The sequence below is a fragment of the Aulonocara sp. 'chitande type north' Nkhata Bay genome, linkage group LG17 (genome assembly GCF_057382095.1).
Source record: "Aulonocara sp. 'chitande type north' Nkhata Bay isolate Kocher_YH1m ecotype deep benthic linkage group LG17, A_spYH_male_GT1.1, whole genome shotgun sequence".
In the NCBI taxonomy this organism is placed as follows: domain Eukaryota; kingdom Metazoa; phylum Chordata; class Actinopteri; order Cichliformes; family Cichlidae; genus Aulonocara; species Aulonocara sp. 'chitande type north' Nkhata Bay.
In genome coordinates, this window is record NC_141360.1 from 26,394,214 (window position 1) to 26,410,934 (window position 16,721).

The 16,721-nt window shown below is 38.5% G+C and overlaps 1 protein-coding gene across 3 annotated transcripts in view; it reads left to right on the forward strand.

Moving 5' to 3' along the window:
* acss3 (acyl-CoA synthetase short chain family member 3) overlaps positions 1 to 16,721 on the forward strand; it is a 65,117-nt gene that overhangs the window by 13,922 nt on the left and 34,474 nt on the right. For all 3 annotated transcript variants that reach the window (XR_015125784.1, XM_086269670.1, XM_086269671.1), the window contains exon 9: positions 6,999 to 7,102. Coding sequence is in view for 2 of the 3 variants with exons in the window: in XM_086269670.1 (XP_086125796.1) it covers positions 6,999 to 7,102 (104 nt within the window). In the remaining variant the exon portion in view is untranslated. The remainder of the gene's footprint in view (positions 1 to 6,998; positions 7,103 to 16,721) is intronic.

Here is a 16,721-nt window from a genome sequence, read left to right on the forward strand (position 1 = left end):
TATAACTTGGAAACTAGGATTCTTGTCTTGTCTTTATTCTAGTAGAATAAAGATTAAGATTATGAAAGATTATTATGGCTCATTTTTTATTTTAAATTTATAGCAAATTATTTTTCTTTTTTTCTTTTTTTTCTTGTTTGTTTTTTGGGATCCTGCTCAACTTTTCAGTTCTTATATTTGAATTTGGATTTCTGTTATTATCTTCTTGTTATTCTCTTGTGACCTGATTTCTGTTTAGTTTGTCTTTTTAGAGAATAGTGCAGTTCTTCGTGTTTGGGGTTAGGATTGGTCTCCTTTATTTCCTGTTTCACTTTGTAGGTTTGTTCCATTTTAGTTTTACTTTCCAATTTCAGTGATTTCTTGCTTGTGTTCACCTGCTGTTCGTTGTGTGGGATTTAACCTCCTCATGTGTTCAAATTTGTGTCTGTGTATATAAATAGTCCTGTCATTGCATTGTTCAGAGTTATGTTGTACTAGTATGCTGTATATCTCTGGTCCAACAGTCCTCTTGTTTCTGTTTCATAGTACTTTTTGAATGTTTGGATTATTGTTGATCATACCTTCATGAATTCAAAGATTTTGGACTGGGTGTCTTTTGGGTTATCAGCAAAAAATGTTGATTTTATGCCTCCTGCATCGTGAACTCAGGTCCTTAAAAACAAACAATAATCATAATAGCAGATGATGAAAGCCCCGTCCTGTGAAATACAGAAGGATATGTCAGTAGTAACTTTAGGTTTAAATGTTTTTTAATGGAAGTAATAAAACCTTTCAGAAAACTCATGTAACTTTGTTACAAATGCATAGCTTCATGCCAGAGAAACCTCAAATACCCCTCGTACATCTGTGGATAATTGACTCTGAGATGCACAAGCACACCTCGTCAATGCGCTTGAGAAATATCATTTGTTACCATAGACGTGAAAAATGCATTGAAACTCTGTCTACAAGGGTGTCTGAAGCTGTAATGGCAGCAGCGCTCTCTATAAAAAAGGACCTGCCTCTTTGTCCCCAGTATCTTAACAGGAGAAAACTAAGTCATTGCTGAGAGCCTCACTGTCCAAAAGTGACAAAGTCCACTATCCATTGGATAGTGCTTTTTAGTACATAGTAAAATCTGGTGTTTTTTAAAGGTGGTAGTGTTTACAGTGTGTTTGTCTTTTATTAAAACAGATCAGTGGTTCCTAACATTTTTTTATCTAATGCTTCATCAAAACTTCATGTTCCAATGTGTTCAATTCAGCCAATTTTACATTTGATGTTGACTATTTTTCCTTTTAGGAATAATTTTAATTAACTATTTAATTCAGCCAATAGTTTAATTTGTTTACCTACTCTTTTGGCCAAAAATATTAAATAAAAAAAAAAAATACACCTGCTAACTGTGCTTTTAGCTATTAATTGGCTTTTTTTTTTACATACAGAACTTTAACTAGACATTTCAGGTGTTCTTTCAGTATATTTCTAACAATTTAATTTGTTAATTTTACATTGTTACCTAATAGTAACAGCTGCTCATCAGAGCTGAAGCTAATTATTTGTTTTTTGCTTTATTGGTTTTAACTATTGTGTATTAAATTTAGCTAACATTTTCTTTTGCTTATCTGTTATTTAGACCAACTCTTAACTGCTAGCCATACTTTTTTTTTTTTTTTTTTAAGTTTTCAGATCGTTATTTCAGCTCTATTCCCAGGTGGTTAATTGAATTTGTTCATCCAATAGGCAGTATTGAATGACGAGACCATAACAAGAGGCCAAACTTGCAGTAGCAAATCGACAAACACTGCAAAAGCATAGAAAATATGAGGGGAAAGGGTTAAATAAAACACAACTGGAGTAGAAAAAAACGACTTCAGAGGGTTTAGTCTTGCCCAAGGATAATTCGACATACACAGGGATCGAACCAACCTTTTGATTAGCTGACAACCCACTTTACCTCCTGAGTCACCTGTTACCTATTTATTTATTTATTTATTTATTTATTTTTAAAGATTTCTTGGATTTCTTATGACTGTCTATTAAACTTACCTGTGTTTGTCCATTAATATTATCTAACTTCTAAACCTCCTCATGTCTATTTGCTTCTACAATTAAATTTCAGCTTTCATTATTTTAGATTGATACTTAAGCAGTACTATCATAGGGCAGTTCAAATTTATTTATATAACACCGAATCAGAACTACAGTCACGTAGTGTAATAGCTCAGGGTCACCTGCCTTAATGCTCAGCTTTCAGTTTAATTATAACATGATGCAGATACACTGCTGCATTGTTCAGTTGCAGCTCTGCACGTTAACATGTTCACAAAACAGAACACACACTTCAGGTGTATTTTCCTTTGATTAACTGTTTCTCATATCACATAATAAGCTTGGAGCATATTTGCGCTTTGTAAACTAAAACTCAACCTTGACAACAAAGAATGTTTCCTACTCTGTCTGCTTCAGGGTCAAACTGTATTGTAGCCTTATCTTTACAAAATAGCCAAGATAAATAGCTGTTGATGCCCTTAAGAGGGTCAACTTACCACTCAGAGCATGCATTCAGTGGCTACTTCATCAGGTACAACTCCTTGAGTGCAACCCCCCCCCAACTAAATGGTAAGTCTTATAACTTCAATAAATTATTCAAATGAACAGGCAACACAATATTGTGTCATTATAAATCAATTCAGAAGCCTGCTTCATAGTTTGGATTGACAAATTAGAGCACTTTCAATCCTGAATCTATGGGGCAGTTTTGTGAAACTAAAGATGGTAGCTTTCCCACTCCTACCACTGAAGAGCCAATCACTATCCTAACATAGAAACATACATGGATTGGATATTTCAGTAGGTACACCTATTCAAATTGTCGTTCATGCAAATAACTAATTAGCCATTAACATGGGAGCAATTCATTGGGTTTAGGAATGTACGCATGATCAAGGCGACCTGCTGAAGATCAAACCAGACTTCAAAATGGGAAACAAAGGCGATATAAGTGACTTTGAACATGTCATGGTTATTAGTGCCAGATGGGTGAAAAAGTATTTTAGAAACCACTGACCTACTGGGATTTCCCCTCACGAATATGTCTAGGGTTTACTGAGACTGGTCTGGAAAAGAGAAAATATCCAGTGAGCAAGAGTTCTCTGGGTGAAAACGCCTTTTTGATGCCAGAGGAGAAGAGCCAGGCTTCTTTGAAGTGTTAGGTAGTCAACTCGACACAGCTAAGGTATGGAGAAGATAAACCTTAAAGCAAATGGGCTAGAAGTGGAAGAGTACACCAGGGACACAGTTTTGGCATCATGAAAGCATGGATCCATCCAACCATCCTTCTATCCATCCTTCCATCCATTCATCCTTCCATCTATCCGTCCTTCCTTCCTTGTATGAACAGTTCAGGTGGGATATATTCTTGGCACTCTGAGCCCTTAGTACCCATTAAGCATAGTTTAAACACCACAACCATGCTGACTATGTCTATCCCTTTATGATCACAGCTTACACCATATCCCAAAATTCAGCGCATCTCAAACAGTATTTTGAACCAGACAATGATTTCACCGTACTCAAACGACCTCCGCAGTGACCTTATCTCACTCCAATAGAGCACATTTGGGATGCGGCGAAACAGCAGATTTGGATCATGCATGTGCAGAAATCTGCAGCAACTGTGTGATGGTGTCGTGTCAAGATTTTATATTTGTAATCGCTCAGTGGGAGAGGAAATGATAGTCGCAAAATGCAGAAACACAAAATAAACTGGAAATGTGTTTTTTTTTTTTTTTTTTTTTCAGTGTTGTTTTAAACACCAGTGGTTGTCCAGAATTTCACAACTGGTACAATTTTACTGAAAACATAACGCAGATGGTTAGATTAACTCAAACTGAGGTCTAAAACGGTTTCTTTGCTGCTTTGGCAACAGCTAAATCATCACCCTCCCACCACAGTCTCCGAGGTCACATCGTCTGCTTTAATCTGTTAACTCCTCAAAGAAAACTTGAATACCACCTTTGAATTGAATAGCGAGACATGTGGTGGTGGGAATAGACTTGCTTTCAGCTAGAACATAAGGCCCCTACAGGGACAGTCTAATTATTCACTTATTTCATGTAATTCAGCTCAAGTCCTGTGCACAAAAAATCTGACTGCTGAAGGATGGTTTGATGATTGTTAAGTCCCGTGGCTTGATCCTTGACATATTTGATATTTTCTATTTGTTTAAGCCCTATTTTAAGCTATTCATCCTCAGCATGATATTATGACTCAATGAACTTGAGATCTGCATTTTTGATTGTTTATTTATTTTGTTTATTGCTGCATTGGTAGCAGTATTCTCATCCTTGTGTTATGGAGCAACATTATCATTTCTTTGAAGTGTTTCTGGCCACCTGGCAAACCTGTCTCCATTGACTCCACTAACTCCTGAGGGAAATATCTGGCTCTTTAGCTGCTAAAGGCTTCAACTAGGTTCGCCAGCTTGCTGCTAACTCTGTCTGTATGCTGCATTGTGCTGGGAAAGCGACTGTCTGGTTGGTTTTTTTTTTTAGGAGTTTTTCCCCCCTAAAAATCAGCTTCCTGTTGTAGCTGCAAATGCTACTAAGAGAAAAGAAATTGAGGAAAACTGTAAGGGTCCATAGATGGGTAATTCTTTCAAGGTTAATCACATCATAGATAGATGTGATCGCCCTAATGTTTTCGTATCGCCCTAATGTTTTCACTTACAGTTAATAGCTGCTTTAAAGTGCTCTTTTGGCACACACATAAGCAGTCAAAGTTAGTGTAGTGCTCCTGACAACATGACGTGATCTGATTTAATACATATCAGTGTAAAAGTTTACATCAATGCCAGAGTTCAGTTCAGTTTTATTTATGTAGCTCCAAATCAAAACGACATCGACACACTTTATATTATAAGTTAAAGACCGCACAATAATACAGAGAAAATAAGTGTTAGTCAAAAAGAAGCTCTATTACAGGTGGTAATAAATACAAAAAGTCAGCAGTCATTGAAGAGGTAGAGTAGTGATCACTACACTACCTCTTCAATGACTGCTGTGCCTAAAATGTAGCCTAGGGTTGGTGGGTTGTTCTTAAAAGCTTTTAGCGACCAGGTAACAACGCTTTGAAAATAAATATGAGCAGCCATCAGGAGGAGTGGATAACAGGGGAGAAATAAGAGAGACTGAAGATAGAAACTGTAGTGTTTGGGTTCACTAGCAGGGCATGAACTCGGGGAGTATCAGTTATCCAAAAAAAGTAGCAGAATTCTGAAGATGAACAAGAAGGGTCTAAGGGCAGGTTGGATTTGAAGGAGTTTGTTGGGTTTTTTTTTAGGTACTTCATGATTAAGGGGCTCATCGCTGCTGTCTGTAAGGTCATATTGAGGGCATGTGGTTTGGTGGGGAAAAGAGCAACTCAGAAGGACTGTAGGTAGGCTTCAGAGTTTCAGGGGAAGGAAAAAGTGGAATTCACTGTTGATGGCTTTGACATTTAAAGCATGAGGCTAATAACTCTGGGATTTGAGAAGATGCTGAAGATAAACAAGCTTTCACCTCCACTGTCCTGAAAAGAAGGAAAACTGTTGAAAAAGAATGGGTTTTGTCAGCAAAAGTGTCACGAACTATTCGCTTAAATGAGACCAATTAAGCTTGCTCTGATTTTCTGATTTACAATTAGGTAAATACGTTTTTGGGATGGATGTAATTTTGCCTCACACAATGAGGTTTGACTGAAGTTTAGAGTTACAGCTTTTATTCAGGGAGTTTAACAAAAGCATTGCGTTAACTGTTACGAGGAGGACATTAGCTATAATGGACTCTTTCAGATAGAGGAGGATGACCTGCACCAATACCCAGTGTAAGCTGATAATGCTGTATTTTGAACAACTGATTTTGGATATCTACTCTAGGAGTTAGGGTTGGTGTTTGCTATTTATACTTCGTCATTTGGTCTTTTCTTGAAGACCAAACGGCTGTGGATCAAAAGCCTCGTACTTAATTTAAAGCTGCTCTAAACGAAATAAAAGGCAAAAAAACAAACGAACATACCTTGAAAGTTGTACGCTCTCTTTCTGCAGCTTTTCCTCTCCTTTCTCATTTTTGTCACTAGATGAGGGATTTTAATTTTCTAAAAGCCAGTCATTTCTGACTTTTGACTTTTTGTGCCAGTCAAACCGCTTCAGAGGACCTTTGCTTAATCCATTGTTTGTGTTTACCTCCTTTACACTATATCCTTACATGCAGCTCATCGAATCTAGTCTGAAAAGATGTGTGATTTGCCAAAGAGCTTGGCTGTGCTGAAGCCTGTAAAACTGCTTCAGATGAGGTACAAGAGTCTTTCTCCGAACCTTTGATTTACACTAGGCTGAAAGTTTATAATGGATTTTTTTTGCCCACTCATTCCAAAAGCAGGTTGCCTATCTTGCCTTTATGAAAAGTGAAGTCAAATTCTGGAGTACTGAGAGAGATAGTCACTAATAGTTTCTAATTTGGGTTCTCACGGTTGATTTAACCCAGTGTTTTACCCTTGCAGCACCGTTGGCAATAAAGGAGTAAATTACATACAATTTTAATAACACATTGAAATGCACATAAATGACCAAATCAGTGAAGCGTACTCCATAACTGGGAGCTAGAATTTGTGTGTAGGCTGGAAAAGAGAAACCAGTAGGCAGTCATGATCACTAATGAGAAATTAATAGGCCTCAGCTTTGTCAAGTTAGGACTTGGACTTTTTAAAAAAAATTACAATTATTCCACCATGGAAAAAGAACACTGAAGAAATCGTTAAAAGCCCCAAATTACCATAGCGTTCAGGCCCATGATGAGTCTGTGTAAATGTCTAACACACTCACCACTGCTGTACATGTAGTAGTCCAACTTTAAAGTCTTGAGACGTCTATGGTTTGGGCATTGAACATCGATTTTGATTTATTCCGACTGTTCCTCTGAGGGAGTGAATATGCCTTGCTTCCTTAAGGTGATTGACAGATGTGTTCTGTGTCCCCGCAGGTTGAGGTCATTATTCGTGGCAGGAGAGCGATGTGATGTGGAGACCCTGCAATGGGCAAAAAGGAACTTTGGAGTTCCTGTTCTGGATCACTGGTGGCAAACTGGTAGGAAGAATTTTACTTTCTAAAGACGGAAGCAAAAGAAAGCAAGAGATTTGAATTGGGGAAGGATATTTTTATCTTCGTGACAGACTGGATATAAACTGAACTGGGGAAGCTTCTTGCTAAATAATCTTGTTCCATGCATTCCCTTTAGGCCAAGGTTTCATGTTGAACAGAAGCCGGAAAACTGAAATAGCTGGCTCATTCTTAAACATCCCTCACTGAGCTGTGCAGCAACCCTTTTATTTCTTGGGCCTGTATCATCACAGGACGGCCAGGCTGGCATACAAAAGTTAACTTCATAGACGTTTTTTTTGTTTTTTTCTTCTTTTGTGGTTGATGTCAAAATTGTTAAAACATTTATCTTTTACCATATGCTCTGAGTGAACTGCAGTTTTAATTATGCCATTATATAAAGTTAAGAAGCACTTTTTTCTTAAAATTTAGGGACAAAGTCCTTTTGATATGGAAAGGATTTCAAAGACTTGAAGTTCTTTATTAGCATGAACTCCATGAGATGATGTAATTTAACTTGATCTTTAAGAATCAGCCATTCTTTAACCTTATCTGCTTGAGATGACTATAAATGTGAGCTTTCCTATATTTTATTAGCACCTTGACATTAACTTGACCTCGAGCAAAGGGCTACTCCAGAAAATCACTATTCCCCAAAATGCCTGCTGACATAATTTAGCACATTTTTATCACACTTTCCTCTGTGATTAATCCTTTGTACGGTTAGTATCACAGTTTGGGGGATTAGACCCTCTCTGATGGGGGAACTGTAGCACTTTAAGCTTGAAATTCAAGCTTTTCTGGGAACCCATCATCACTCTAGTGATATGGCATCATACACAGCAAAGGGATTTATAGACATGATAGTCAGATAAATGGCTTGGAGGGTTAAGAGAGAAGTCAAAAAATGTCATTGTTGCATTTATTATTGTATTTTTAACATATTCAAAGTGAATCAGATAACATATGACAGTTGTGCCCATTTTATCATATGTATTTACCAAGGCTGAGTTCATTACTTGCTATAATAGTTGTCATTCTGATGGGACTATAGATTTTCTTTTCTCAAGTGGTCACATTGCCAAGCAGCACTGACACAAGAAGCTTGGCTGGTGTGTCCTTATAACTTATTTTACTTTGCAATGATATGTAGGGTGCCCAGATATCCCTCTTTAAATGAGACTGCACAGCAGTTATATCCCCCCCCTCCCGTCCCACATCTTAAGACAACGTTCCACATTTTGACTGGCCCTGGAGGGCATGTACTTTTCTTAAAGTCCGTTTTTTACCATTGCATTTGAAGGGAAGTCTATTTATTCTAGTCAAACAGTGGTTAGCCTATTCGGTGCTATGTCCTGTGAAAGCCACAAATCGCAAGTTAAAGTTACAGATTTTGTTGAATATGATTGGTTATTCACGCATGAGAAAATATTGTGTGAAGTGACACAGTATATGCATGTCAAACTTGGCTAAAAATTGTTCAAATAGGCTTACTTTTCTGAGCTACTTTTTCGCTGAAACTGTTACACTGTTACCAGGCATAACAGCAGCTGAAATAACAGTGAATTTATAAGAGAAAATGGGACTATAAGAACAAATGTCAGCTTATTTTCTTATTTTACTTGCTGAGGGAGAAAGTTAGAAAAGCTAAACTCAAATATAGTATATTTGACTACCTCCAAGCCTTGTTAATACATCCTACTTTGTTCTACAAATACTGTTTGTCTCACATTTAACTTGTTGGGATGTGTTGTGGTCACCATACCCATCTGGGATCCTGAGATGTGAGGACTGATCTATGCATTTAATGAAGAGATAAAGAGGAAGGAAAAGAATCAGGGGGACGGTGTCCATCTGTTCAGGGGTGTAAATTCAAATTGCTTTTTAGCTGAAGCATGCTTTGAGTTAGACAGCTTAATGCTGAGTCTTTCTGTTTGTTGGTGCACACTTTATAATAATACATATACATAAAACAAGATTTAACTGATCGTATTGATTTTTCATTTAAACATGAATGTAGGAATTTGTGGTTAGTCAGCCCTGGTGCAAAGGGCTTTTCACCTGGGTCTATCTGAAAATTTCCATTTTCATAGTCAGTTACTTTGCCGCTTTGTACTTTGGATTAATGGTCTCCCCAGAAAGGTGAATTCTGATCATCATTTTTTAAAAGCGTCATATGTCCTTTAACTTCCTGGGTGGAGTTTGTGGTTTTTGAAAGAGAGCACAGGCTTCCTTTCTTCATCTTCCAGTTAACCTGTGGCACACCATGACTGTTGTTATTCAGGGGAGTAAGATATGTAATTGAACTCTTGAGTTCTAGCTCTCACTGCACTGTTTCTTTTGTATTGATTCTTCAATGAGAAAGACCTTATTAGCTTTTTGAGTGGGAGGCTTGAATCCACGCAGCATGCTAATGTCATGTCCTCCATCACACCCATAGTTTCATTTCTTTAGTTCTCTTGAACTAATGAACTATGATAAATATCGTCAGCCACAGTGACAGAACACAATTATTATTATGCCGCTTTGTTTTTTAATATCTTGTCAGCACGGATGGGGGATCGATGTTGGAGAAGATGACATCCCTGTGTTAAATATGGAATCAATACTGTGGGGAAACCTTTGACCTTCAGCGTTGGTACATGCAGGGCACTCCAATCTAAGAACAGATTAGCCTGCTTGGTTGATTGTGTTGTCCAGCATGAATTGAAATGTAAAGAGCTTTACATTTTGTGTCATAGAATTGTGAGCTATTAAACTGAGGTCATGGGAGTTTCTCCAACTACTCAGCATGTTTTTGGGACTTGGAAAAGGCACATTTGTTCTTGGGGTTTCCTAATGGGGGGTACATTAAACGTTTAAGATATCAGGCCTTTTGCTGTTGTTTTTTGTTTCCATAATTACAATGATATGGATTCAGTAGTGGTCTATTATGATGAAGAGACCAAAAGATCATAAGGGTTCATGGGCTAACCCATAGTGATGGAATGAGAAGTGCAGTTAGTCAGTGTCTTTTGACTGGGAGGTCTGAGTACGTCTGCTTAAACTGCTGCCACTGTGCCCAAGATCAGAATAGATTCCACAAATTGTAGTTTGAGTCCATATTGTTGAATTTTGGTATGCCCACATTTCAAAACCTTTTGAACACCCCCAGAATAGCTGTTCCTTTCCAAAAACCAGTCGTGTCTTGCCAGAAGAATTTTGAGCCTTTACACACCTCTCCTCACAACAAACTTTCCAGGTAATTCAGCCTGTGCTGGCTATGGGTAACTGGTGAATAAAGAGTAGAACAACATCTTGCCTAAAGGCAAAAGCAACTTTAGGATTTAAGTAATGAAAGCCTTGGCTGGGAATCCACAGTATGTCTGTTTAATAATGTAGTGAAGCTTTGTGCATCACATAAAGATATATTTACATTATTTAAAACATTCTATATACAAACAGTGCATTGCTTGCCAAACCTCACCCTGTAAATTTTGTTTACCACCGTGATTGATTGTCTGCAATTTAAGATAACCTTTAGGGGCACCTTTGCTTTTGTTAGGCAGAGGAGCATTCAAATATGCCTGTATTTTTTGTCTCAGTACAGATAGCGTGCTTGATTTGGGGAGGCAGCCTGCATTCAGTCTAGACTGGGTTTAATGATGGGTACTCTCTTGGGTGGTGACCTTCCGATCCCGCTACTGGGCAACAGTTTCATATATTGTCGGTTATTGATTAGCACAAGAGCTGCATCGGTACTGGATCCCTTCTCTATGGTATTTCTGTTCTTAGTTTAAACACTCATAGACTCACATTTTTGTTGCATAAAGCTTTGCATGAGCATTTATTGTTCATATCGCCAGTGTGGGAGTTGAAGGGTAACGAAGAAGTAGCAGTAATCCACTGCCAAACACAAGCATGATGCTCACGAGCATTCTGCTGTCATCTTATGTAGCTGCTTTCCCTTTTATTTGTATATTAGAACCTATTGCTTTCCACCTATAGGTCCATCTCTGACTGGCAGTGCAGAGTGTTGAACCAAAACAAACACCCACTATCAAATATGTGTTGTGCAGAGCTGTTGATTTCCATCTTCCTCTCTGTAGCCTTAGTGCTTGAGAGACAGCATTGCATTCCACTTGAACATAAAGGGTGTTTGTATCAGTCAAGTTTAAATCCCACTTCCTTTTCTCTCCCTCACACACACATGCACGCACCAAAACAAAATCCTGTCACGCTCCGTGGCTATCCGAGCCAGGTGATTTATTGGGTTTGGAGAAAAACCTCTGGCGCCCTCTTGATTTCTGTCTAGATGTGTAAATCCCATTGGATTCTTCACCCCCTGCTAAACTCAATAACTGGCAGCTGGTGGCCAGCACTGCAATCCAAATGTGTTCTCCACTTTTTCACGGTAGAGTGGGTCACTCCCTGTCTCACCCTCTTTCTCTTTGTGTGCCAGGGACTGTTTGACTAGAAGCGTGTGGGTTAAAGAGACACTGCCATCACATACATATGCATTAAATCATCATAGTTTGTCATTTTGTCTTGAGGCTGCAGTTGATTTTTTTTTTTTTTTTTATCTGTCTGAGCTGAACACCTTTTCAGTTTTTATTTGAGCAGCAGTTGCTCTGAAGAAATTAAAACCAACAATTATATTAACACACTTGGGTATTGCATAGCCTGATACAACATATATAATGTAATCTATATACATATAATATAATATAATTTAATATAATATAATATACAGTGGAACCCTGACTTACGAAATTAATTCGTTCCCAGGTTTTTCGTAAGTCGAAAATTTTCGTAAGTCGAAGCACCCATTGCGCGTTTTGAGTGAGGCGATGCTGAACGATAGGCTATAGGCTAATTGCTAACTAGAACAACAATACGTCATTCAAGTGGAAGAGCGAAGGGCAAGTACGGAAGCCAAGGGGTTGTCACATGATTCAGAAGGCATTCTGGGCATTGTAGGCTCAGCCAATCAGAGCCAGCGGATTTCGTTACTCGGGCATTTTGCCGTAACACGGGCAGAAATATTGACGTTCAGTGCCTTTTGTAACTTGAATTTTTCGTGAAACGGGGTATTCGTAAGTCGAGGTTCCACTGTACATGTATGTTTGTGCCCCCGAGTTGGTCTCCAACCAGAAATGAGCTGTACTGGCACCTCTTCCTTTCTTATGATAGTCTGGCTCATGCAAACAAAAGGTTTGAACAGAAGTGGGTTTGAACTAATGTGCTTGCATCCAGAGATGTGTGTCTGAGATGACCAAAGAGATGGCACTGGAAAGATAAGAGAAAACTGTCAGAGTCCAATCTGAAGCCTGAACTTTTTGTTCAACTTGAAATAATCCAAAAGTGTGTACAGTCATGTAAAACATTTCTCACAGGACTGAACAGTAATTTTCTGTATGACTTTATCCGCATCGTTCTTTGGCCTAATGTTGGTTTAGTTCATTGAGTTTGGCGTGTAATCATTTATGCACATCTCTCTTAAGGTCCTGCCACAGCATTTCAGTCAGGTTCAGGTCTGGACTTTCACTGGGCTATTGCAACACCTTTTTTTTCTTTTTCAGACATTCTGTTACAGATTTGCTAATCTGTTTGGGAACATTGTCTTGCTGCATGACCCAGTTTCTACCAAGCTTTAGCTGTGGGACAGATGGCCTCACATTAGATTCAGTCTTATGCAGAGGAGTTCATAGTTGACTCAATGACTCAAGGTGCCCAAGTGCTGTGGCTGTAAAACAATCCCAAATCATCATGCCTCCAGCATAGCACTTGAGTGTTGCTATGATGTGCCTATGCTGATATGCTGTGTTTGGTTTCCTCCGACTGTGGTGCTGTGCACTAAGGCCAGACATCTCGACTTTTGCCTTGTCTGCCCAAAGGACCTTGTTCCAAAAATCACACACAAAGACATTTTTTAAGTCTTTTTCTAATTTTGAATTGTGTTAACACAGACCTGAATGCTCCAATCGAACAAACTTCCAACAGGTCTGCTTATGGAGTTGGTCACATTTGCTGATGATCAGTCAATCTTGCGTTTTTGATCAGCAGCTCCTGGTTTCTACTTGCTCTCATAATTTATGAGAAACTGGTAAGGGTTTCACATGACAGTGGTCATATGACAGAAAATTAGAAAAAGCATACTTGGCCCCTTTTAATTTTCTTGCTCAAATGAGCCTTGATTACATTGTAGCTGTTTGATTCTGTAATAATGGATATGGATTTGTGAACAGGTTTATTTTATCTGTCTTACTGTTTACTTCTGTTGGCACAGAACTCTCAAGTGTAAGTAAGAAGCAAATGATGTTTAAAAAAAAAAAAAAAGTTTGTATGGTGTCCTCCAGCATGAGTTTGTGAGTGAACTATCTGGGTAGGGCTGTGCGATATGACCAAAATCTCATATCCCGATATTAAGACATCTCTCGTCCGATAACGATATAAATCACAAAAATGTAACATTTTCTGTAAATTCTGTGAATCTCGGGCAGCTTGACTTGCGTGAAGTGTTTCCAGCTGCGCGTCGCGTACCTGGAGTCCAGTGTTTTAACTGATGCATGAAACTATACATTTTTAGACATAAGTTGTAACGGCCGCCGTTTTCTTTGTATTTATTACACGGCGTGCTGCGGGGAAAAGCCTGTTCTAACGTTTGAGTCTAAGGTTTAGTTTTTAGCACCTGACGGCTCTTTTTTGCTTCTCATCCGTAAACACTCTGCATCTTTCACGTGATTCAGTTTATTTTGAAAAGTCTCAACAGGATCTTGAGCTTTATTGTGAAAGGTTTATGTGGAACAAGCGGACACGCGATGGTTTTACCGTCGTTGTTGCTAACGACAACGCATAAAAACAAGCCCTTGTCTGTCTGTAGTGTGGTTATATTAAATGTAAGAGAAAAAGAGAACTTGAATATAGCCACTACAGTGACCATCAAAACGATGAACAAATATTGCCGTAAACAGTTTATTTTGCGACACCGCGAAACAAAGGATAGCGTAAAATGAAACATAGACGTTTTTATATCGTCATCGATATATAGCGTTATATCGAACAGCCCTATATCTGGGAGTGTCATAATGAACACAGGTCATCGATCAACAAACTTTTAGCAATGCCAGCACCTTGACAACTCTCCTTCTTCTTCTTCAGCAGAAGAGAAGAAACTTGGTCATTGGAAAGCAGTTTAGTTTTCAAGGCTCATTTACTCCAAAATATAAATCACTGAAATAAGACACAGACTCCTTGAGAAACTCATTACAGTCAAAAACCTAAAGAGCAAAATCTGTTTGCTTATTTGGCTTTCAACTTCAAAATAAATGGGTGACAGTTTTTGCTTTTGGTGGGTAGGTGGGTGGGGGTTGGCTTTCATCTATAAATATTGATGCATCTGTCCCTCTACTTGCATGGTGCTCTTTTTGTAGTTACCAGAAAAACAGATAGAATTGAACAAAATCAATCGTCAGTGCTTGTTGCTCATAAATCTTCCCAGCTGCAAGCCTCTAATCATGGAGTGTAATATTCAGCAGTTGAAAGCTGTAATCGATGAGGAGAAAACTGGTACCCCAAGCAATGATGAGACGAGTAGCAGAAGAGAATAGCAGACAAAGTTTAGTAGAATAATATGGATGAATTTAGGCTTATGAGCAACATAACCTGGATTTAAAGTAAATAAAATTCAATATTTTTGTCATTGCAAGCTAAGAAACGAGCACTTGATTCTAGTCTGTTTTAACTGAGAAGCCTTAATCAATGTTAAATGAAATTAAATATTTGTCATGGTATCTTTTTGCTGATAACATACATTTGAAACCCTTCCCAGGATGGGGGCTGTCTTGTTCTGAAGCTCCTCAGTGTAAAGCTGCTGTATGATCACTGTAGCATTCTTTATTTATCAAACAGAATGTGTGTTTTCCAGCTCCTGTTAAAAGATGCATCATCCAATTCATTTCTTCTTTGACAGTATCTTTGACAGTTCAGCGGTTCATCAGCAGTGGCAGCCGCACACCACTGAAAAGATTAAAAACGGCTCAGGGTTCGGTTCGTTCTCACATCTGTCTCTGGAGGATTCTCCCTGCCTTTCAGCCAAAGATGTGCCACTGCTGATTGGTAATCAGTCACACAAAAGAGCTAGCATCAGTCTGTTTTGAAAGCAGAGATCTCGCAAGCTCTACAGAGGGACCTGGAGGAAAAATTGATGTGTCATAGTGATGGGGTAACATGACATACCACAGAGAGATTACAGGTCAAAGATTCTCTGCATAATAACCTGAAGCTTATCATTTCCAGCTCCACATTTTAATTATTCTAATCCATTAGTGAACTGTGAACCATTCAAAATATTCTCCATTCATCTAACCTCGACCATGGAAGCGACTTACTTGTGCTCTGGCTGAAATTAGCTCTTTGCATAGCCCAATGAGCTGCATGGGCTCTACTACAGCGGCTTTGTGTGATTCACATCTAAAAATTTTCTTTTTTTTTTTTTTTTATGTCAGTCATGGCTCAATTTTTTTTAAATCTTGTACTGGGCCTTGGGCCTTAGCCCTGCAGTTTTAGTTTTGCGTTTTTTTCCCCCCCTTCTTCTTCTGATTGTTTAAACGACCCCGCCTACGTTTGACCATGTGCGCTTCGAACTACTGTAACTCATCGACCATTTGAGCAAGAGAAAAAATTCACCCAGTTACTGAAAGAAGAGAAGCTGCGCTTTACAGGGATATTTGGTGCATTACGGTAGCACAAAGGTAGTGGGCTTGCAAGCTACTGCTCTGGAAAAAGAAAAGCCAATTCCACTTAGGTGCGCTTCGCACTATCATAACTCCTCGACCATTTGGGCAAGAGAGACATTTCAAATGGTGACTAAAAGACGAGAAAACGAGCTTTACAAAACTTTACGGTGCATCATTAGGAAGCACGAACTGCGACGGGTCCAATCACATGTAAGAATTGATAACTCACAGAGCAAACTGATGGGCGTGGAGAAGGCCCCAAAACTTTATTGTACATATTTAGTATAGTTCATATTTAAAGTTGATGTTGTTTTACATTTTGTTCCTGTTGAATATCAGTTTCCACTTAGTTATAAATCTGAAAAAACAGAGTCTGATTTTTATTTTTTTCCACTTTTAACTGTTGTTCCATTGTCACAACAATACAATAATGTAAAATGACTCCCAGATATTGAAAGCTGAGGTTATTCTGAAAAAAGGGGCAAAAGAATTCACTTATAATATGATTTTTGGCCCTTTTACAGCCAAAATTACCAAATATGTCCAGGCGGCCTAAATGATGCTTGGCCAGTAAAGGGTTAAGGACATTCCTTGCTGACATCACACAAAGCTAAGAGTAGAAACGTTGATTAACTATGATAAAGTTTCAATTCATTTTCAGTTTTATTTATATAGCAGCAAATCACAACAACAGTTGCCTCAAGACGCCTTTTATTGAAAAGTATAGAGCCTACAATAATATAAAGAAAACCGAGAAAACCCCAGTAATCGTATGAGCAAGTGCTTTGGCAACAGTGGAAAGGAAAAACTCCCTTTTAACAGGAAGAAGCCTCCCTCACAACCAGCCTCAGGGCAGGGCGGTCATCTGCCGCGACCAGTTGGGGTTTAGG